Below are 22404 nucleotides of genomic sequence, written 5' to 3'. Positions count from 1 at the left end.
GTGGGCAGACACAAAGGTACAGGGACTTATAGACACTAGAAAAAAGGCCTGAATAGAAGGAGAGGTCAAGTTGGAGTGTGTTGGTTGAAAGTGTGTTTGTGAGTGTGTGTAAGGACCAGTTCATATTTACAATGCAAAAGTGTGTAAATCAGAGTTGCCCCATTAACTCTTTGAATGCAGGGTAGAAAGTTTACTCTTTAGGACAGGGCTTGGGCCTCTCCTGTACATGATATATTATACTTCCTGCTCCATGCCATACCCTGGGGCAGAAAGGGGGCGGGGGCAAGGGTGGGAGTGACATTAAGGACCCTCCAAGGTGTCAGATGGGTCCCCAGCTTCCCCCACATTTTGTCATATAAATGTCATAAAGACAAGTTTGGAGTTGGGGAGCTTTTGGCTCTCTTGCTGCCTGGGGGGTATCGCAGTGGTTAATTGCCCCATTAACACTGACAGGCTAAATTGGTGGAAGGGCTAACTATATATTACAGTGAAAACAACAACCCCTGGCATACACCTGAGGGCATGGAAGCATTGTGTGCTTTACAACGTGACTCGTGTATGTTGGATTGTATTTATGTGATTGTAAATGTAAATGCATACTCACGAGAGCGTCAATATTAGTAAAATATTAGAGTCCTATCTTTATCGCTACGGCATGAGTTCACAGTGCCATTAAAGGGGAGCGTCTACTCTTATATAGTAATGAACTCTTTATTTATATTTAAACCAATCCAAAATGATTATTTGACACACTCTGTCTTATCCTTATTTTTTCTTGTTTCTGTTTTATCTTATTTATACCTGACTCTATGTGCAAATAGTGTTGAATATGCTCTTCATTTGTGCATTCTTCCCAAACATAGATGTCATATGTACGAGTGGCTGTATTCACCTGCCTTCAATATTGGGCCAGTATAAAAATACGATTGCAAATTTATACAAACTGAAATTTACATCAACCAAAAAGCAATGCAAATAATAGTAAGGCTCATTTAAGGCAATTTTAATATGACATCAGGGCACCACAGTGTAAATGTATATATTATTTGTAATAACATTAAAGCAGGATCCATTCTGCTTAAAATCAACACTAGATTATCATTCATCATTCAAATCATAGTCTTATTTAATCTCATGTTGTATTTTCATCTTTATGAGTTCACAGTTTTTTTTCTTCTACATGTATGAGATCTCCATATTTCTTTAGCTTCAATTAGTTTTGAGTATTTTTCCATCTTTTTCTTTTTTACCTGAACCAATAAAGCATTGACAGTATCCACACACACACACACACACACACACACACACTCTCTCTCTCTCTCTCTCTCTCTCTCTCTCTCTCTCTCTCTCTCTCTCTCTCTCACACACACACACACACACACACACACACACACACACACACAGAGAGAGAGAGAGAGAGAGAGACTAACATTAAAATTCTATCACCACTCACTGTCATTGTCTTTTGCTCATAAAATAGCATTAAATCGTCACCATTCTAACCTCAACCTTTGCTACAGCAGAACCATACATGTAGGCATAAACACAAGAGATCAGTCAGTGATTTATGTTAGTGATAACACACTGTCTTTGCTTGGTGACACGTGCCAATTAGACAATCATTTTAAGCGTTTTCACATCATAAACAAATAGTGTATGTGTTTCAAATGTAGGGCACGTCATAATATAATTTTGTGTTACCATTTCGTGTATTTGATTTTAAATTTGTGGATTAACAAATTAAAGGAAATAATCACACCACACCTATGGTCAACCCAATACACAATGTCTGTGCACTGAAAACCAACATTACGAAATATCATTAATATTCATGTACTATTGCGATAAGGCCTTATATTGCGGTTGTTTCACGCAACAGTAACCTTACTGCTGTTAATGCTATATCCTTTTTGACTCCTGTGGTAATGCCATTATATTCCTATCATATCTTTACTCTGGGACTGTTACGTGAACACTGTTGCCTCGCACACCTTTTCTTTACATGTATTTACACAACAGTTAAATAAGGACGAGGTCATCTTTGACTATCAGAACCTTAATAAAGTAAAAAGCTGCTATTTTATCCAATAAATAAATGCAGCGTTCACCTTTTAATATATGGACGATGGACAGATTGCACATCCAGCGTGAAATTAACAATAGTATTATCATAACAATAGAGACGAGTGGCGAGGATGGGACGGCCAGAGCAGAAAAACCCAAAGATCTTCTGTGATGAGGAATGGACACGTCATATAAGGACTTAAATATATTTTTTTGTTTTCCTAAACAGAAGAATTGACCTAACCACCAAGACGACATCCAAAAACCACAACTGCAGCACAAGTCCCAAAAACAATAGTCTCGTTTCATAATGAATATTTTAGACTGTTTCATCTTCTAAGTATTCATTTCAAAATCTCTTTGTTAGATGCTTGAGGTTATTTATTTGCCGAATACTTCAAATATTAGACTACAACTTCCCTATCATGGATGAATCATTCAAAAAAAATAAATCTAAGAATTTCATGAAAAAAACGATTTAAACTGGAATGTCTACATTTGAACGCATCACTCATGATATCTATTGGAAAAAAAGTCAATACAATATTCATTAAATAATCCTCGAGGGCCTTGTCGTGTTTGTTGTTCTAATACTGAATAAACACTTATTGTGGCGCACTCTGATTTTTATATTTGTCATCTTATTTTCCGTTTAGTGAACTCATTGTCAAAAGAAGTCATGTGTCTCTTTATTTGATCATTTTTAACTTAATTATTGTACGTCGTGCCACTTTATGAGACATATGTATTTATTGTATTTCTATTTTCCTTCAAAATTATTTCCATTCTGATTTTTGTAATAAACAGGTTTTGCTTAGTCAACATTTTTTTTAGTCTCTGGAATCCTCAACCCTGATTTGGCGACAATTTGTAATTTAAAATTCATCGTCTCAGGTAAAAATTTCTCTCAGTTTTATAAATATTTTCATCTCATCCTTGTCTTCTCTTTTTGCGTCCGCTGTAGCCTCTCCCCCTTTCTCCCCCTCCCTCCCTCTCTCTCTCTCTCTCGCGGAATCCTATTGATCCAAACGGGCTAATTAGCGGTGTCTGCGCAATTACGCACATGCGCACTGGGCGTAATCTCAGCCATTTTTTGAAGGAAACTAATTAGCAGGAATAAAGAGCCAAGTGTTTTTCCCCCCACAGTGATCAGAACTCATTCTACCTCTGGAGCTCGCACAAACCCCTCCGTCCCCCATCTTCTGTTTACTACAGCCTGTATGTAGCTTTAATTACTCTGTTGTTTGCTAACAACTCGGACCCCGCTGCTCTCTCTCCCTCTCCCCATTTTTTTCCTCCTGGCTCCGTAAAAACGCAGAGGATCATTCATAAGGAATGAGTGGTCTCTCTATACGATTGTTTTCTGGACTACTACACATTCAGCGTACGGAGCTTTGTACCAGAGCCGCTGCAGAAATGTAAGTCAGCTATTTGTTTACGATATTAGAGAGACTATGGGTGGAAACAACCCGGTGGTTGGGAGGAGGGAGTGTTGGGTCAGTGCAGCTTGTAATTCGTAAAAAAAATCAAGCTTTTGTTGATCTGCTTGTGCGTTGAGTCACCTGTTACTGGATACTAAACGCGATCGCTCTTGGTTTAGCCGGATCGGAGTGTGGTACGGTGCGGTCCACTGTAAACAAAGGCTGAAGTATAAGAGTGCAGGCTGAATGTTGGTCAGTGACTTCTCAACACATACAGAGACAGGGAGTTAACTTCAAGTAGCTACCTGTACGGCAATCTGAAACATCCAGGAATAATGCAAAACACAGCTTAGTGCTTTTACCTTCAGACTGGTAAGGGATGCATATGTGGTCCATTAGTTCCTCGTGCGTTGAAAACAGTCTTTATCAAGGTCCTACTGTATTTATCCAGGTCCTCTATAATGACAGTATAAATGCTTATTCTAAATGAACAAACACACATCACTTCTGTCTGTCTCTTTCTCTCTCCCCTTCACTCTTCTGTCTCCTCATTCTCTCTCCACACACACACACACACACACACACACACACACACGCGCGCACGCGCGCGCGCGCACACACACGCACGGGATGCAGATCCAGAGGAGACACTTTTTGTTGGACATCTATGCATAACTTTATGTGTACCACCCTGTTAATATGCACCTTTAATAACAAACATATACCGTGCATTAATTCTAGGCTATTTACAGTGTCCTACTATGTGTGTCCAATCTTAGGTGTTCTCTGTGTGTGCTTAATTGACATTATCTGAATCAGTTTGCATTGCACAACAGGGTATACACACATCAACACACGTAGCTGCACACACACAGGCGTTCTTAAATGATGGTTTCCCGCATTTGTGATCGATAGAGAGCCAGGAATGTTTGTATAAATAGTTACATTGCCGATAGACCTGGGTTATTGATTGCAGTGTAAATGAAAATCTTTATCAGATTAGAGACTGTTCTCAGCTGCTAGCAGGCAGGCAGGCTCAACCCCTCAGTGCTACCCGATGGGACAGTGGACAGCTGCAGTGGGCAAGGGTCCGCGGCCTGTGACATAAACACAGTGCATTAAAGCACTATCAGAGTGCCGATATGAGCCATATATCTTTAAGGTGCAGAGAGGGGGGGGCTGCAGGAGGGGGGCTTTTTAAGAAGGAGGAGGAGGTGGGGGTTGGTTAGTTGAAGGAGAAGGTGAAAGGGTACATTAAGGTCTCTCCTTGATTAAAAAAGGTCAGTAATGAGATTGTGGGACACACGCAGAGTAAAAGAGATGTATCTGTCTCACCAGGCATCCATCTGTCAGTCAGAGACAGAGGAGGAGGAGAGGCTTATTTGTTCATTTTAGGAAGTCTTTGTAGGGATGTGTGAATGTGCTGGTGATTCTGACTCTTGGTGAATTCAAAATTTTCTGTGTTTCTGAAATAAAAAAGAAATACTTTGAACATCCATGTTTAATCATACATTAGAATTCATAACATCTCTTTGCTTATTTAAATAAAATAACTATGTCAAAAACCCAGGGAATACAGTCTTTAAATTTAAACCTTTTTAAAATGTAATATTTATTGGTTTGTTTTTTTATGTATTCCATCAATTATGACCACGACTGCATTACACACTTCTAGATTTTATCATTAAATGGGACTATTTATTTTAATATTTCTGTGTTACTGAGGATGTGTATGGGTGTGTTTCACTTACAAACAGCAGACACAATAGTGTACAATAGAGGTCTAAATACAAAACACTGAAACTCCACATTTAACTGTTTAAAAAAAAATTACCTCAGATTTAAATGAACACTGACCTGAAATCTGGAAAAATGTTGTCCAAGCCTCAAATAAGTATTTTGTTTGTAATTCAGTTTAAATTAAATCCTAAAGGTGTTTTAAACATTGCTGTCATCCCCTGTGTTTGCATTATGAGTTGTTAAACTGCTCCTGCTAAACAGAAATCTCCATCTCCTCACATAATACCTCTTTGCTAATGAACAGCAAGATGTAGAAATGGATAAACTGGCTTTGAAAATTGTTCTTTTATCCACTTTTATCTAAATGTGGCAATTTAGTGGAAGCCCTTTAGCTCACAAGCGTTCAGTTCTTTATTTAATCCTATCCCCTGAGGAATATTATAGACCTCCTGCGCAGCCTTTACCCGCATTCCTCTACCTAGTTTAGCGCTCATGCTATTGATTTTCCCATTAAGGGCTAACGCTAACCCCCGAGTAACCAGCCTCTGTATTGCGCACAGTGAAAGCAGTATTGAACAGATGCTATCCAGGGACTGTAATCAATGGCCTCCACTGTTACGCAATATTATTTACATGACTCATGTATTTCATGTTCTTCTCTTTTTCCCTTCTCTTCTCTCCTGTCTCTGTTGTCCTCTCCTCTTTCTCTGTATCTGAAACACACAGGTGGGGTAGTGATGCGTGGCAGCTGTAGCCTCTGGTATGGACAGCGGTGAGGGAGGAGGAGGGGATGGAGGGGGAGGAGAGGAGAGAGATGCTGACCTCAGTCCCCAGGCTTTATCTCTTCCTCTCCTGACCCTAGCGGTCAGTCCTGAGCAGGGGTCATCCTCTCATACCTCAGCCACGGCCCCTGCCAAAGAGCCCCTGACCCTGCCTCAGCAGCAGGAGGAGGAGGGCGCAGAGGGGTCCCAGGCTAGAGAAGAGACCCAGGGAGGGGAGCAGAGAGAGGGAGGCCGACATCCACAGGAGAATGGGACATGTCAAAAGCAGGGGATGATGAAGGAAGACTTGGGGGAAGGATATTTGTCAGGGCAGAGGAAGGAAGAAGGGGAGGTGCATGTAGGTGTGGGAGAGGCGTCAGTTACAGGGGGGCTCCCAGCAGCCCCTAGCAGCAGCAGCAGCAATGGAGAGGAGGAAAAGGAAGAGGAGGAGGCCATCTCAAACCAAAGCCAAACCAAATCCAAATGTTCTTTATTACCTCAACAGAGCCAGCACAGCTCTTCTTCCAGCACTGCAAAGGCCAGTGGCACACTCGACAGCAAAACAGCCGCCTCTCCAAAGCCCTCCCCTTCTCCTTCCACCTCTCCAAAGCCCTCCCCTTTTCTTCCCACCTCTCCAAAGCACTTCACATGTCCGTCCTCATCTTCTGCCCTGCTGAGCGAGACAGAGGTAAAAGATATTAAGGGAGATCAGGGCTGGATTTCTGAGTTTCCTCAGAGCTTTAAATCCCAGCAGTCTACTCTGGCTTTTTCACTGGCAGGTACGGAGCCTGCCAGTACACCTGCTGAGGATGATGGGCCGGCAGGGGTTCCTCACTCTTCCATTTCCAATGGAGATGGTGCCAAAGCTCCAGAACCAAATGACAGCCAGCTAGACACAGAAGTGGATGACGAGAGAGACAAAGAGGAAGAACAGAAAGAAGCTGTCCTTAAAAACCTCAACCAAGACCTCTCTCCTAATTCACTGACGAGTCACATGACCATAATGCACTCACGCAATTCCTGCAAGACGCTGAAATGCCCCAAGTGTAATTGGCATTATAAGTCGCAGCATACACTGCAAGTCCACATGAAAGAAAAACATCCAGAGACAGGAGGCCAGTGTGTGTGTGGTGCCTCTGGGGGGAAGTGTGTGTGTGGGGGTGCAACACGAGACGTGTGTGGATACTGTAGTTCGGGGAAACCTCATCCTCGCCTGGCTCGCGGTGAAACCTACGCCTGTGGCTACAAGCCCTACCGCTGTGAGGTGTGTGACTATGCTACCTCATCGAAAGGCAACCTCAGCATACACATGCAGTCAGATAAACACCTTAATAACGTTCAAGGTGGGGGACACTCAAATGGTCACCTGCCCACCTCTCACACCGCCAACAATAGCAGCTCCTCCAACGGTTACACAGCAGAAGAGCCTGCATACAAGCTTCCACTCTCTATTCCCACGACTACAACTCAGCCTGTTAAAGTCACACCACCCGCACACTCTCATGGTAAGCGGTGGAGGTGTGATGTGTGCGACTACGAGACCAGCATTGCCCGCAACCTGCGCATACACACCACCAGCGAGAAACACACACACAACATGCTGCGACTACAGAGAGGTTACTATCTGTCCCACTGCAGAGGCCTTGCCCCGCAACTCAAACACCTTCAAAACGCAGGTGAGTCATTCATTTCACCTCAGTGTAAACAATAGACATGTCTGAAAGTGTGTTAATTCTTACAGGGAATCTCTCTCTGTGTTTCAGGCGCTGAACTCTCATTAAACATGCGACTGACCAGTCAACAAGTTACAGAACAGCCAGTCACCCTTGGGTCTACACTTACTCCTTCCCCCTCCCCCTCTCCCTCACCCCCTCCAGCTCCATCTCTGTCCCCAACTGGACCCCTCTCCCAGGGTGTATTTCAATGCCTTGTCTGCTCCTGTTTTTCATCTGACAGCTTAGAGTTGGTGGAGCAACATCTGAACACCACTCGCTCTCTGCCACAGTCAGAGTGGTGCTCCCTGGTCACAGGGGGCTGCCACTGCAGGCTGTGCGGCTACACCACCCCACTGAGGGCTAACTTCTCCTTGCACTGCCAGACTGACAGACACCGCACTCGGTACCAGCTTGCTGCTCACCTTCAGGAGGGCGGAGACAGGGGTCAGGAGGGGGCTGCCCTTATTGCCAAGGGAAACCCTGTCCAAGTGCGGTGTAACCTATGTGACTACATGACTAGCAGCATGGAGAAGCTACGCGGACATTCCCTTAGTTCACACCACAAGGCCAGCGTCCGGGTTTACAGAGTCAGTACACTTTTTTCTGTCAATATTTTTGTGAAAAAATCTATATCTAGCAAGCCGTATCTTTATCAAGCATTTTGTGATAATCACTCTTTATTTATATAACGTTGTCCTTCCTTCCTCTTCTTTAGTTCCTGCAGCAGTATGATGGTGAGGTTGATGGTGGTTCATGGCTGTTCCATTGTCTCCTATGCAACCACTCCTCCTCTTCTAAACTCCAAGTTCTGAAACACAGTCAAACCCCAACCCATCAACAAAGGGAAGGGCTTCTCCAGCTGCAACCCATGGGCGGCGAGGAGCTGGCAGCCATTTTTACCATCAGGAAAAGCTCTGATGGGGACCAAGGTAAGAAGCTGGGTGGTGTATTTGTTTTCATGTTCAAGCTGCAGTAGAGTGCAGACCAGGGATTGAGATAAAAAGAGTGAGGAAATGAATAATGGCTGTTGCTGAGGTATTGATCTAGTAGATTGATTAGTCAATACACATCCTTGTTATATCCCCAATAAGTCCTGACAACAGCTAACTAGCACCTGCTAATCAATGCACCAACATGAATACCCTGGATAAGAATGGGAGAGGTGGAGGCTAGCAGATGTTTGTGCTTTGTTCAAGATGAGACACAAAACTGACATGTCTGACTGCTAGCAGTTGTGTATTCAGTGTATCCTGTGTCTCTGCGCTGATTAAGACTTATTGAGGTGAACTGATGTGTTGTAAGTCCATATTACGTGCACCCCACCTCTGAGGAGAATCTAATGGAGAATCAATGATCAATCAATGGATGCAAAAAAGAAGAATGAAGTGTTGCTCATCTTTTGAAGAATGGTGTTTAGACAATAGTATAAACTACAATTAGCTTGGAAGTTTTTGAGAACCTACTGAATACGGAACATTTTTTATAATAATTATTTTTATCATTCCAGGAGAGTTCAGTGAGGATATGGAAACTTCTGGTGAGACAACCACCGGTCCTTTGGACACAACCAAAGACGAATGTGACTTGATTTCTGAGGAGACAGGTATTGCTACTTTTACACAAAATACAATTCAATTCATTTTAGTTAAATTGTTTTATTGCATAAAGGATGAATAATCTATTCACATGTTTGTATCATTTTTTAGTTGAAGTAGAGAAAATGGGGGAGGAAAGAGAACAGAAGGAGTCATTACCCTCTGTCAAACGTTCCTCCTCTGGATACGAGGAATTGGAAATCTCCATCATAACCAAACGCCCCAGACTACACCAGCAAAATGAGAACCAGCAGGTGAGAAATGTAGATCTAACAATAGTCACAATAGCCATAGTTTAAAATCTAGTCATGTCACACAACCTTGCACATGTGTGTTCTTCTAAAGCCTTCTAACTCACCGTTTCCCTTGATTTTTCTCATTTTCTCTCACCTCTCCAAGACTGTCCAGTGCCCTCTGTGCCAGGTGAAACTCCCATACATACACCTTCAACAGCATCTCACACATGTGCACAGTGTGGCCCAGGACTGTGTCGACAAGCTCATCAGCACAGTAAGTGTATGCCACTGTGTATTTGTTGTATTTGCGTTTGTTGGGAAGCAAAAGAAAATGAGAAGGCAAAGCGATGGGGGATGGGGGAGAGTGAAATGTAGGGAGACAATTCCATTAAGAAGGCACCAGAGAGAAAGGCAGCGCTTTTTTTAATGCATGTTTAAGTAGCTCCCCGCTATCATCTTTGATGCAGCCGTGCATTCTGTGTGTATGTGTATGTGTGTCTTTTAGAGTGGAGGAGAGAGGGTTTGACTGAGTGAGTGAGGGAAAAGCCAGTCTTTCTATAATGCATGTTTAAGTAGCCCTCTATTACCAGAAGTGCAGTCAAGCTAAAAAGGGGCCCCCATGCTTTTTACTGTGTCTCTCCAACTAACAAAGACTGGTCATCTATCCACATCACCATCCTCCATCTCCCTGGCCCGTATGCTAAGTGGCCTTTGTCTCTTGCGCTCTTCGCCTCCACTTGACTGACTGCTTTTCACCCTTTCCTCCCTCTGCTGTCCCTTTCTCCCCCCTCAAGCTACTCCTATCATTCCTATTCAGCAATCTCTGCTTCTGCCCCTCCCTTTCTGTCTCTCCCGAGCTCTCTCTCAATTTCTTATGCGTTACCCCTCCCTTACTCCGTCTCTCTCTCTCCGAAGCAGTTTTTTTGTTCATTGCCCCATACTTCCTCACTCCCTCTCCCTGCTCCCTCTCTTTTTCATAATCTAAAATCCTAACCCCTCCCAATCATCGTCCTCCCTCCTTCCCTTCCACCCCTCCCTCACTCTCTCTGATAGTAATTGAGGTTCATTAATTCAGACTGAGGTGATGATGGCCATTATGTACCTTGCTTTCCAATTACGCTCTCTAGATTAAGCCTGACCTTCAGTTTTCTCTGCAGTGTGTGTGTGTGTGTGTGTGTGTGTGTGGTTGTTCTTCTCTTTTCTCTCTTATGAAGCTGTTACGCAGAGAAAACTCTTGTCATGTAAATCTCATCTTTAGCTGTCTGTCCTTTCCTTAGGGTAGCTTGCTGTTCACAAAGATATAGTATTTGCTTTCAGTGCTGGAAGCTGTGGAGATGGAGGTTTTCTATATGAAGAATGATTTTTGAATAAATTCATTATTCAGCTCAGTAAAGTTTTATTAAACCCTTGGGGCATGTTGAAGGATGTCGTAGGCACTGAAGGGCAGAACCCACATATCTCAACCATATACACTTATAACCAAATTGATGTGCCATGTTGCCTACTCTGCTGTGCAGGCAGGTGCAAGATTTAAAGATACACTCACCAATTCATACTTGAATGTTTAATGGTATTGAAACAGAGTGTGCAGACACTATGTTTATACATCTGGATGCTTGCTTGCTACTATGCCATGCAATCAATCATGTTTTATTCTCAGTGTTGGACTGAGAGAGTATGGTGATAGAAGCTTTTTCAACCCCACAAGATGGCAACTCACAAAATTATTCTTTTTTACCACAGGTTACACCACCAATGAAACAACCAACACCTTCGCTGCAGACAGAACCCCAACCAGAGAAGAGTACAGACGACAGACAGAAGAACATAACCCCCAAGAATAATAACTATTGTTCTGATACTGCTGATACAGTTGCCTCAGTTGATTCACAGAAAAACGAAGGTCAGTTCAAAATGCTCAATGTGTCTAACCCTGATTAAGATATGAAGTCATGAATTCATTATCAACTTTGTTGTGGCAATATATTTAAGACTCATTGGCTTTTTAGCATGATATTATTGTAAAGTATGCTTTTTTCACATTGTATACATTTTGCAGGTATTTTAGATGAAAACACTGAAGGAGAAGTCGCCACACCCAAAGATGTCACAGCTCTACTCACCCCACCCCTTGAAGACAGCACCACTCACCATTCAAATGGCAGACTGGCTACTCAGTCCCCAACTCAGATCCCCCCCTCTTCTCCACCCACCTCACCAGCCGACGACCCCCCTTCATTTTCCGATCGCCATGGTTACCGGTTTCGTTGCAGCAGATGCAGTCTGGCGTTCCCCACTCAGGAGAAGCTCCAGCTGCACTGGCAGTACCATGCCATGAGGGCGGCGACAGAGTGTCCCATCTGCTCGAGACAATGTCGCAGTCAGGAGGCCCTGCAGAGACACATGCAGAACACGCACTCACAGCTTGACAACACACAGGGGCAAAATACACTCCAACCACCTCATACTACACAATACATGGAGCTGAACAAGAGCTCATCTCAACAAGATTTAAGTTTATCACCTCAAGTGGGTCAAGAAGCAGGAGTGGCTGAAGATGAGGACTTAGAGGAGGAGGAGGAGGAGGAGGAGGAGGAGGAAGAAGTGCTTGACATGGATGAAAAGGAGGAAACAAAAGGAGTTGAATTTAAAGAGAAGGATATGGTTGGTGAGATTGATGGAAGTGAGGAGGAAATAACTGAGCAAGACAAAGGGCCACATGAGGAGATCGTTTCAGAACCGAGTTCAAGCTCCATGATTAAAAAGAGCTCCAACCCCACAATGGACCGCTACCTTGACCCAACCAGGCCCTATAAATGCACAATCTGTTCTGAATCTTTTACCCAGAAAACCATTCTTCTGGTCCACTATAACTCTGTGTCCCACCTTCATCGGGCAAGACGAGCCCTGCAGGATTCTGGTACAGGTGTTGCTGCCCCTGAGGCTCCCCGTGGCCCTGATCCTCGGCCCTACCGCTGCCGACTGTGTGGAGTGGGCTACAGTCAGAGCTCCACACTGGACATACATCTTCGATCTGTTCTACATCAGACCAGAGCTCGTGCTGCCCAGAATTCAGCACCACAGACCGTAGCATCTAGTGTAGCTGCTCCTGTGTCAGTTTCTACTACTGTAACTCAGGCTGCATCCACCAGAGAGGACACGACATCTAAGAGTTTGCCATTAACCAAGAGGCCAGACGTGGTTAGCTGTTCAACATCTTCACTATTAGCCCCAAGCCTACCAGCTGAGGCCCAGTCAACCCTCTCTAACCCAAGTGACAACCAGCAGGCTAAAAAGAGAGTAGCAGAGCTTCTGGCATCTAGAAACCAGCTGATGCTACTACAACAGCAACAATTAGCCCAAGCTCAGGCACAGGCCCAAGCTCAGTTACAGCAACAAACAGCCCTGCTTCAGTCTCAATTAATGCAACACCTTCCTTTAGGGGCAGAGAATCTCCTCAAACAACACTTCTCCCTAACACCAGAGAACTTGCTTGCTCTGCAGCAGCAGCTTCTTCTTCCCTTTTACTTGTCAGGAGACATGATGCTTAACCCAGAGTTAGCTGTCAAGAGCCCGGAACTGTCAGTATCGGACAACCTATTCCAAAAGGAACAAGTTGAGACAGAAGGAAAAAGGGGGTCTCAGTCCAAAATAAACGAGAAACAACTACAGAGACAAGATTCAAACCCTGCTTTTAGTCAACTAAAAGATCATGGACATTGTGAAGTCATTGCTGAAGGCTGCAGTGGATCAACCAAGACGGAGAGACAACTCAGCAATTCAAGTGTTGAGGAAGAAAAAGAAGATAAGCATTTTTCTGCTGTTAAAAATGAAAGCCTGAAAAAGGAAACAAATCCCTCATCGTGTAATCTTGTTGGACTTCAGTGCCCTCCTCCAAGAGTTCCTTATGCTGCTGTGAATGGGGAGCCTCTTAGAGCTCTGCTGCAGAGTTATGGCTTTGAGTTGGCTCTGCAATATATACAGAGTAGACAGAGACACCAGCAACAGATATCAACTCATATGGTTCCAGATAAACAAGAGTGCTCTGGTAACAATGAGATAAAGGTGTTCTCAGAGGAAGAAAAGAACAAGTTCAGTGGATTACAGGATGTAGAGAAGGAAGGCTGTAGTGATGACAAAAGCAGAGTTGAAGTCAATGGAGGGGTAGAAGACTTGTCGCAAGAGAAAAGGCCGAACAAAGATGAGGAAGAACCAGCAGAAAAAGAGAAAGGATGTTGTAAAAGTGGAGAGAAGTGCAGATACTGTGGCAAGTTTTTTTCAGATGCCTTGGTTTTGAAAAGCCACCAGGAATACATTCACAGGTCTCTGTTTCCAACGGCTGCATTGGAGAGGTTTTCCAGAGAATACAGGCTGCAGTATGACCAGATGTACCCCCTCCCACAGTCTAAATCTGGGGAGGATTTAACTACTTGCCCCCAAGCTGCAGACCCAGCACCATCTTCAGAAACAGAACTGAAAGTGGAAAAAGTTAAACCTCAAGCTAAAACCCCTTCACCCTCACCCGTACCCTCAGTTTCAGATGCCTTAACAAAAACATGCACGCCAGTTTTCGACCAAGCATCAAATGCCCCTCTGCCTTCTTCTCCCTTACCCTCTCAGCCTCACGATTTTTCACAAGAGGTGCTCAACCTAAGCACTTCTGCTACACCTACTTCTCATACCACATCCCAGGCTAGCTCCATGCCTCTTTCCTTGCCTATGCTTCCTCTCTCCTTGCCACAGCTCCCTATGCATCCACTGACTTTACCTTCCATTCCTTTCCCAATGGATCTCCCTCTCCTCTCTCCAGTTGTCATGCAGTCAGTAGCTCTCCAGTCTAAACCGTGGTTAGACTCAAGTGTGAACCCTGAGTTGGTGAAACTCTACCAATCTCAACTAAACCTAGGGCTAGGGCAACAGTCTCAGCTTAGTCCAGCTTTGTTAGCCCAGCAACCTCAGCTCAGCCCAGCTTTGCAAGTTCAGACCCCTCAGCTCAATCCTGTGCTCTTGGGTCAACCACCCCAACAAAACCCTATCCAAACAGGACAGCAATCCCAAGTCAGCCCAACAATACTTGAACAGGGCAAAAGAACCCGTACACGAATCTCTGAGGAGCAGCTCACTGTTCTGAGGAAACACTTTGATATCAACACTCTACCTAGTGATGAAGAGATGCACAAGATGTCTGCTTTGTCTGGTCTGCCTCATAAAGTAATCAAGCACTGGTTCCGCAACACCCTATTTAAAGAGCGACAAAGAGACAAGGATTCCCCTTATAACTTTAACAACCCACCTACCATAGCTCTGGAGGAGTCCAATAAGGAAATGGCACAATCCCAGGCATTGTCACTTTCCCCAAGTTCACTGTCCCCATGTCTTCCAGCCAACAATTTCCCACAGCCCCAGACAACAGACCTTCAAAGAGGAGAGTCCCATAGGGGCAGACGCTCGTCCCGGACCCGCTTCACAGAGCAACAACTGGAGACCCTGCAGACTGTGTTTGAGGCCACACCTTATCCCAGAGAGGATGAATATGACAGGTTGTCTGCCCTACTGTCTCTTCAAAACCGAATCATTGTTGTATGGTTCCAAAATGCAAGACAGAGAGCCCGCAAAAACCAGGACCGGGGGACTGATGATGGATCAGAGGGGATGAACCAACGTGACAACATTCACAGACAGAAAAATGGACACAAGAAGGATGAAGATGATGAGAATGATGATTACAGCTGTGGAGATGAAGGACAAAGTGAATTGCAAAATGAAAACTCCATGGATTTGACCTATGAGTATTACACCCACCCTGATTCACCTTTCATTGATTCTTCTTCTCCCTGCCCAGAGAGTGAGCATCCAACAGCCAAAGGTGAGTCAACACCTGTTACCAGAAAACAAGAAGACAAAACAGTCCCTCCTCCTCCAGAAAACAGGAATTCAACTCTTGTTCAAACTAAAGCTGGAATTTTAGACGCAGACTCTCAGCATAAGGACATTGTTCTAGCTATGAAAACAGGGTCTTCTCCAAAGTCTGAGCCCAACCTGCAGCTGGAAAATACTCAAGAAAGGACTACACCTTGCTTTCCCTCCTCATCACTCAAAGCAGAACCTTCCATCATGTCTACATCTCGTTCCAGCCAGGGGCTCCTACACAGCCCCCACTCTGATCAAGCTGTTGAAAAGCCTGCTGATATGCCACCCAGCCTCCACACTCCTCCAGAGCCTGAAAAAAGTCACCTTCGGCTGCCTGATACCAACTCTGGCTTATCCATGGAGGCCAAGCTAAGCAAACCGCTTCAACCCCAGACCCAGGCTCAGTTCCAATGCAGTCTTTGCCCAGTGTCATTGCCATCATTCCAGTTGTGGCAGGAGCATCAGACTAGGCACCTCCTGGCAGCTCAGTCCCATGTCCAATTTCTGCACTCTGGTTTCACAGACCGAACCATGCCTTATATGATGCTCCACCCTAACCACACCCTGATGGCCAGTCAAATGCTTTCAGGTGCCATGTCCCAAATGCACACCAACCCAACACATGCAATGATTTCACACTTAAACAGCATACAAATTAAGGACACACACTCTGACCACTCAAGTACCCCCCTCACCAGCCTTTCCCAAAGTTCTTTGGCTACCGTTAAGCAGAATTCAAAACTTTTGTCAGACAGTAGTTTAGAAGTCCACAGGAACGGTAGAGAAATTGAGGAGGAGCATCGAAGGGATAAGCGCCAGAGAACCACCATCACCCCAGAACAGCTTGAAGTGTTGTACCAGCGCTACAGCATGGATTCCAACCCCACTAGAGGTGTCCTGGAAAGCATTGCACGTGATGTAGGCCTCACAAGACGCGTGGTCCAGGTACTTTATGGACAGTCATTGTTTTTGCTATTGTAAATATTTTTGAAAAGAGACATATTGAAAGCAATTTCATCAAAACATGCTATTTTTCATGTATTTTTAAAACATACTGGTCTTTCATCCACAGGTTTGGTTCCAGAATACACGAGCCAGAGAGAGGAAAGGACAGTTTCGTTCGCTCGGGCCAGGATCAAGTTTCAGCTTGGGTTTCAACCACCTGCGCTGCCCATTCTGCAGGGCTCTCTTTAAGGTGAAGAGTGCTCTGGATGCCCATATGAGGTCACGCCATTGGGCTGAAGCTGAAAGAGCAGGCTTCAACTTGTCAATGAATAATGGATCCAGTGGGCAGATTGGGATGGCGCTGTCATCGATTACAGACAGACCTGGCCCCTCTGTTTCCTCTACCCCAAACCAAGGCTACGTCATCAACAACAAGGAACCAACTTTGAAGCAACTTATGACCTCCATGCCTTCAACAACTGATCTTAACAACCCAGAGGAAGAGGATGATTATGAGGAAGATGACGAAGAGTATCCATGTGAAGAGGGTTCTAGTTTGGCTGATCACGGTTCTCCTAGTCCAGAGGGATCTCGGGGTCCAGGTGCAGATTGGGGTGAGACACAAACTCTACAGCAACAGCACCATCAGCAGCAGCGCCAAAGGACACAGATGAGCCACTACCAGTTACTCCAGCTCAGAGACTTCTACAGAAGCCACCGTAACCCCAACCGACATGAGTGTGAGGCACTGGGCCAGGAGTTGGGACTACCTCACCGTGTGGTGCAGGTAAATGCTAAAAAATTTATTGACAATAACATAGCAAAACACTGTTTTATTTGATTTTAAATTACATTACAAACATTTTTTTTAGGACTAGTGAGTCTAGTTTAGAAAATGAAATACTTTTCATAAATATCTGTTTTTATAGGTGTGGTTCCAGAATGCCAGAGCCAAGGAGAAAAGGGCCAGGAGCCTGAGCTCTGATGCTGCAGAGAGAGAGCAGGCCGAGCTGTCCGCAGGCGCAGGGGAGAGAGACAGAGCCTAGAGAGGCATACTACGGTCTCTTGCTTCCTTCTTCTACACCCTCCTGGAAACTCCTCCTGCACCTGTTGTCAACCGCTAAACATAAACTCTGTTCACTTTGCTGCCAAACCTGTTACCTGAACACCCCAAAGATGCAGAGCCACCTTGGCCCAAAGAGAAACTCTCTCAACTTTAAGTAGGAGAGAGCCCAAACCAAGTCCCCTCTACAAGAGCTTTCCTCTTTTCATATTGTTCTCAAACTCTTTCCTGGTCTGTATTTTCTTGTCAAACAGCACTTCTGTCCCTTTCCTGTCAGACACCTTACTACAACCAAACACCATCTTGTTAAACCAACCAGATGCCACAGAGGCCAAAGAGCATTCTCCAAGTATGTGACCTCACTGCCCAGCTAGACCTGCAGTCTACCTCTCAGTCTGCATGACAGACTCACAGTGGGCCCTCCAACAGACAGTGCTAGATGACTAGCTGTGTAGCATGTAGTGCCAGTCTGTAAGAGGCTGGAAAAATAAATTGTCAAAGAGATTTAGTGTAAATAGAGAGCTCCAAAAGATAAACTTGAAGAAAAACAAAGCTGTTAACGGTGACAGAAGATGGAAAAAAAAAAAAGAAAAATATCCTTGAACTAGATGGAGGTATTCGCATAGAGCTTTTGTAAAGACTGACTCAGATTCCAAAGCTCGTAACCAAAATTTTACATGTCTGTGGATTTAGTTTCAACATGTTTGTTTCTGATAACAAACTGCAGAGCTGACGTCTGTATCGTGAATGGGTGAAATCTGCTGCCGGCCAAGGTAAGCCGGGGAACCAATAGACTGTTGCAGTGCTCAAATGCAGCTTCACCCTCCACAAGCCAATGATGAGTCTTCTGTTGTACATGTAAACCTTCTATGTTTCTTTAGCGGATAACAGCCCAAATAGCACAGAAAGAAAAATGCTAGTTTGTCCTAAAAAGGGCAAACTATTTTTTATAGCACTCAACCATTAAACTGTATATGAAAACTTTAACCAAACTCAAATTTACATTGTGTGTGTTTAGTAATAGTTTCTTAATATAAATCTTATGGATTGAGATGAACTGTCTTGCTTCGATATAATAGTGTCATGACTATGAAAAGATTATGACAGCTTTGATATGTTCAGGCAAGGTGACTTACTGCCTTTCCGTTCTATTTGAATATACCAATGGCTGACCAATGTTATGTGATTGATGTAAAGCTTTCTATGCTCAGGTCAACAGCTCAACATGTGATCCTAATACTGAACTTTTCTGTTTTCAAAACGAAAGTTGTGGTTTAACCTTGGACTGAGTATTACAAGATATCAACAAAAACATCTCTGTATTTCAAAGATCTGAGCTTTTCACCACTGAGTAATAGATTGTTACAAAAACCTTATTGAAACTAAAGTGTTTAATAGTGTGAGGGGTAAATGTACAGTATTTAGCTTTTGTATGGTTGACTCAAGACTTCATTGGATGATTGAGACATGGCTCCCTTTTCCACTCACACAAAGAGAGCTACTGCGCAAAGCTGAGAAGAACTTTGGATGTTATTGATGTTATTTTTATACACTTAATTTATTTTCCCTGTTTCTTCCTCCCTTCCTACTTCCTTCATTTTATCTCTACTTTTTCTTTTGTTCATTGACAACCAGTCCTTATTCTGGCTGTAATAATGATACTATAACAATAATAGCTAAACAATAATTAATGCTTTAAGACAAAAATCCAAAGACGTGATAATACTTTAACCATATGACCTACAAAATAAGCGCTACTGTTTACTTGACGATGTATTGCTGTTTTTAAAGAAGGAAGGAGTCCCTATATCTAAGCTACTGTTTTCTGCCTCTCATAAGCACACTGGAGACTGTAACCAAAACCCCAAACTAGAGCCATGGCAGTCTGTAATATAGCGGTTAAAGAGTTTTACTTCTCTTAAGAAATGTTGCAGTTTATTTTTCTTTCTTTCGTTTTTTACCATAGTGTTGAACTTCAGCCCTTAAGGATGTCCAGTTTGCTGCTAATGTACTGTAGTTTCTAACGATACTGTAGAAAGATGCATGCTCTGATCGCTTTATCACTAGGCTTTAATGACTACAAACTGTAATGATACCTGTGATGCTGTTGATAAACTGCTCCTCTGTTATTTTGTTGAAAACATGTGGATATGTGGGGCTCAATTCCATCAGGCTTGTTTTCAGTATCCTGTGACTTACCACCATTAAGAAAATAATAAAAAAAAGGCATTCGTAATACCAGAAATATTTTTTCAAACTTCCAGAGAAACCTGCTTGGGGCATTAACTTCTAAAAGTACTTATGGAGATACTGCAAAGCTATTCGAAGGAGTTAAGACCCCCTAACCCTCAACTGATATGTTGTCAGTCTTTCTGTGTTGCATTGTCTCTTGTCAATATGTCCAGCGACAACAGCTTTCCTGAACTCTGACATCACAACCTACTTTCCAAAGGATATGGACTGACTGACTTCATCGAGTTTTGTTTTTAAACTAACCAATGTTTACGACAATACCAATGAGCTTTCCTCTGTACAGAAATGTGCATTCCAAATACCACAAGGCAGTTTTTGTATACTGATTCTTTTAAATTTCATTTCTCTCGTATTCTCTTGCTCTTAGTGACTGTAAGATGTACATATTGAGGTCCTCTATGGTGAAGAGACTCTGTTATCTTTACTGTAGGTAAAACTATTTTTTTCCTTTTTTCCTGGATATATTGTTGCCATAGTGATGACCAAAAAGATACCTGTGATGTGCACCTGTCCTCATGTCCTGCTCCAGTGGTTTATTGTGTCTCTATACTCTCCCAAACCCCAGTTCTCTCCTCCGTATGTGTGTTTCTCTTCCCTTCCCTCCCCGTACTCCACTGAGCTAAATAAAGTCTGCTTTGGTGCATGTTCTGGTCTCATCTCTTTGGTCTAACTGAAAGACAGCCATTTTATGAATGTTGTGGTATTTGCAAATGTTTGCATTTTCCAGGGGTTGAAAGTGCGATGGTGGTATTGTCTGGCTTGCAAGCTTTTGATGTGCATCCGAGTGTGTGTATGTGTGAAACAGCAGTGTGTGCAAGGCGTTTGGTGAATGGAGCCATGACCTCTAGGGTCACTTCATTAATTACATCTCTGACATTCAGCCAGATGAGTTTCCTTTGTGACTAAATGATATGATGAATATTAACGACCTCAGATGAATTACACTGCTGCTTCTGCTGCTGCTCCTGATGATAATGTGTTTTACGACTCTAGGAGAGAGGGGAGTAAAATTGCACACTACAGCACATTTAGGATGCACAGATTTTCATATGCAATGTTTCAAAGACCACAACAAGGGTTGGTACAGAATGCTTTATTATTTTGCTCTTTTAGTGTAAAACTTTCAAGTGGTTGGTGAGATGAGAAAAACTATGTCGAAATATGTTGCTCATTCAAGGTCTTAAACGAAAACTGGCACAGTTTGAATCTGTTCCTTGTTCTCCACCAGCCATACTGAAACCATTACAAAATAATTTAAGAACAGAAGAAACATATATGTGTATATGTGAAACAGTTTTGATTAGACTTGCAGGAAACATACATTTGGAAACGTGGAGAAACAATAGCAAACTTAACACAAAAGCTGCTTGAGATAGCTTTGCAAGCTGATGATAGCCATCTTAGAAAGTCATCCTGATAAAGTGATCCCCCACCATTTCTCCTTCTCCCTGTCCTCCCCCTCTTAATCAAATGAGTACTGTGCAGCTGGTGGGGTTGCGGCAAAAAGGGGTACGAGTGTGTGTGCAGTGGAGGTGGAGGGGGGGGGGGGCTTTGAGAGATGGCGTGAAATTATTGCCTGCTGGTGTATATGTGTCGCTGGGGGTAGTAGGGTAGAGCAGGGGGTTGGGTTGGGGTGGGGGGGGTGTAATGTCATTGCCTGCTGGTGTATCTGTAGTGGGGGCTCATTTAGATTTAGATTGGTTATGTGAGGAGAGAGCTGAAAGGCCAGCTCATGTTTATGCATGAATCCCAAAGCATGCTGCTGTGGTACAGCCCCGAGTTAAAGAGACAGAGCTCAAATACATTCACACCTTTGGACACAGCTCTGCTTCTTTTGATAAAGCTTCAGTAGACACTAAACTAACAAATATTTCAATCAGTTTATGTGGGTGATGGCCGGTTGGTAGTGTGTCTGTATGTAATCAGACTACAAAATAATCCAAATGAATATTACACTGCCTCTAATCAACAAAAGGGTGTTCATATTTTAGTTTGAATATGTGAAAATCTCCATTTATTGCGTGAGCATGTTGTAAAGATTGGTTCTGTATCCTCTGCAGCTGATGCAGAGCTACATGCAGCACATTGGTGCTTCCCACATTACACTCACTGAAATGCAGAGAGTAATCAGTAAATGTCTTTGAAGAAGAGTTTGTTCAGCACTTCATCAGGTATAAAGTGGTTTTTATTTGGAAATGTGGTCCCTATCCATCTTTTAAATGACTTTTTAATGGTCGTCACACCATCCTAATCAATCATTTGGCAGAGCTAGCCTGCAAGTGCAAATACACTCTATTTATAATTCCTACATTCAGCCGCAAAAGATGACACTCTGTGCCCTCCTAGTGAAGTACAAGAACAGTTGAATTGTCTTTTCGATCTTTGAGGAAATGTTAGAAACACATCCCAATCTAAACTACAGCACCTCAGTGATGAGTTACCCTGCTTGAATCTGTCCTCATATCATATGTTCTCTCTTTGGAATTCTGTTCAAAATTATGAAGATTATAAGGTAGTGAAAACAGAAATCTTTAATTTTTTCCCCTCTAACTTTTTGGTGTTTCTTTATTCTGGACAATTTTTTTTTGTTGACCCCCCACCATCCCCCATCCATGCAGGCACACCCCTGTTGGCCCCCCGTCAGTACTTTACATCTATAATGAGATACAAATACGCATCAGCAGGACAGTGTCTACGCCAC

The 22404-nt window shown here is 43.4% G+C and overlaps 1 protein-coding gene across 1 annotated transcript; it reads left to right on the top strand.

Annotated features, from left to right (window-relative positions):
* The first annotated feature begins 3190 nt into the window (after nt 1–3190).
* On the top strand, nt 3191–20346 carry LOC117814992 (zinc finger homeobox protein 3-like). Its single transcript, XM_034686602.1, has 11 exons — nt 3191–3482; nt 5952–7662; nt 7750–8288; nt 8417–8630; nt 9209–9304; nt 9408–9550; nt 9696–9806; nt 11276–11435; nt 11592–16387; nt 16515–17174; nt 17317–20346. The coding sequence occupies exons 2-11, from the start codon at nt 5988–5990 to the stop codon at nt 17431–17433; spliced, it is 8511 nt and encodes a 2836-aa protein (XP_034542493.1). The 5' UTR covers nt 3191–3482; nt 5952–5987; the 3' UTR covers nt 17434–20346.
* Nucleotides 20347–22404: the final 2058 nt, after the last annotated feature.

This window comes from Notolabrus celidotus, chromosome 6, assembly GCF_009762535.1.
Source record: "Notolabrus celidotus isolate fNotCel1 chromosome 6, fNotCel1.pri, whole genome shotgun sequence".
In the NCBI taxonomy this organism is placed as follows: Eukaryota; Metazoa; Chordata; class Actinopteri; order Labriformes; family Labridae; genus Notolabrus; species Notolabrus celidotus.
This window is presented reverse-complemented; position numbering and strand designations above follow the sequence as displayed.

Coding starts and splice junctions, on each gene's coding strand:
- LOC117814992 (XM_034686602.1), top strand. CDS start 5,988: ATGGACAGCGGTGAGGGAGGAGGAGGGGATGGAGGGGGAGGAGAGGAG. Junction 7,663..7,749: donor CAAACACCTTCAAAACGCAG/GTGAGTCATTCA, acceptor TCTGTGTTTCAG/GCGCTGAACTCTCATTAAAC. Junction 16,388..16,514: donor TCACAAGACGCGTGGTCCAG/GTACTTTATGGA, acceptor TTTCATCCACAG/GTTTGGTTCCAGAATACACG.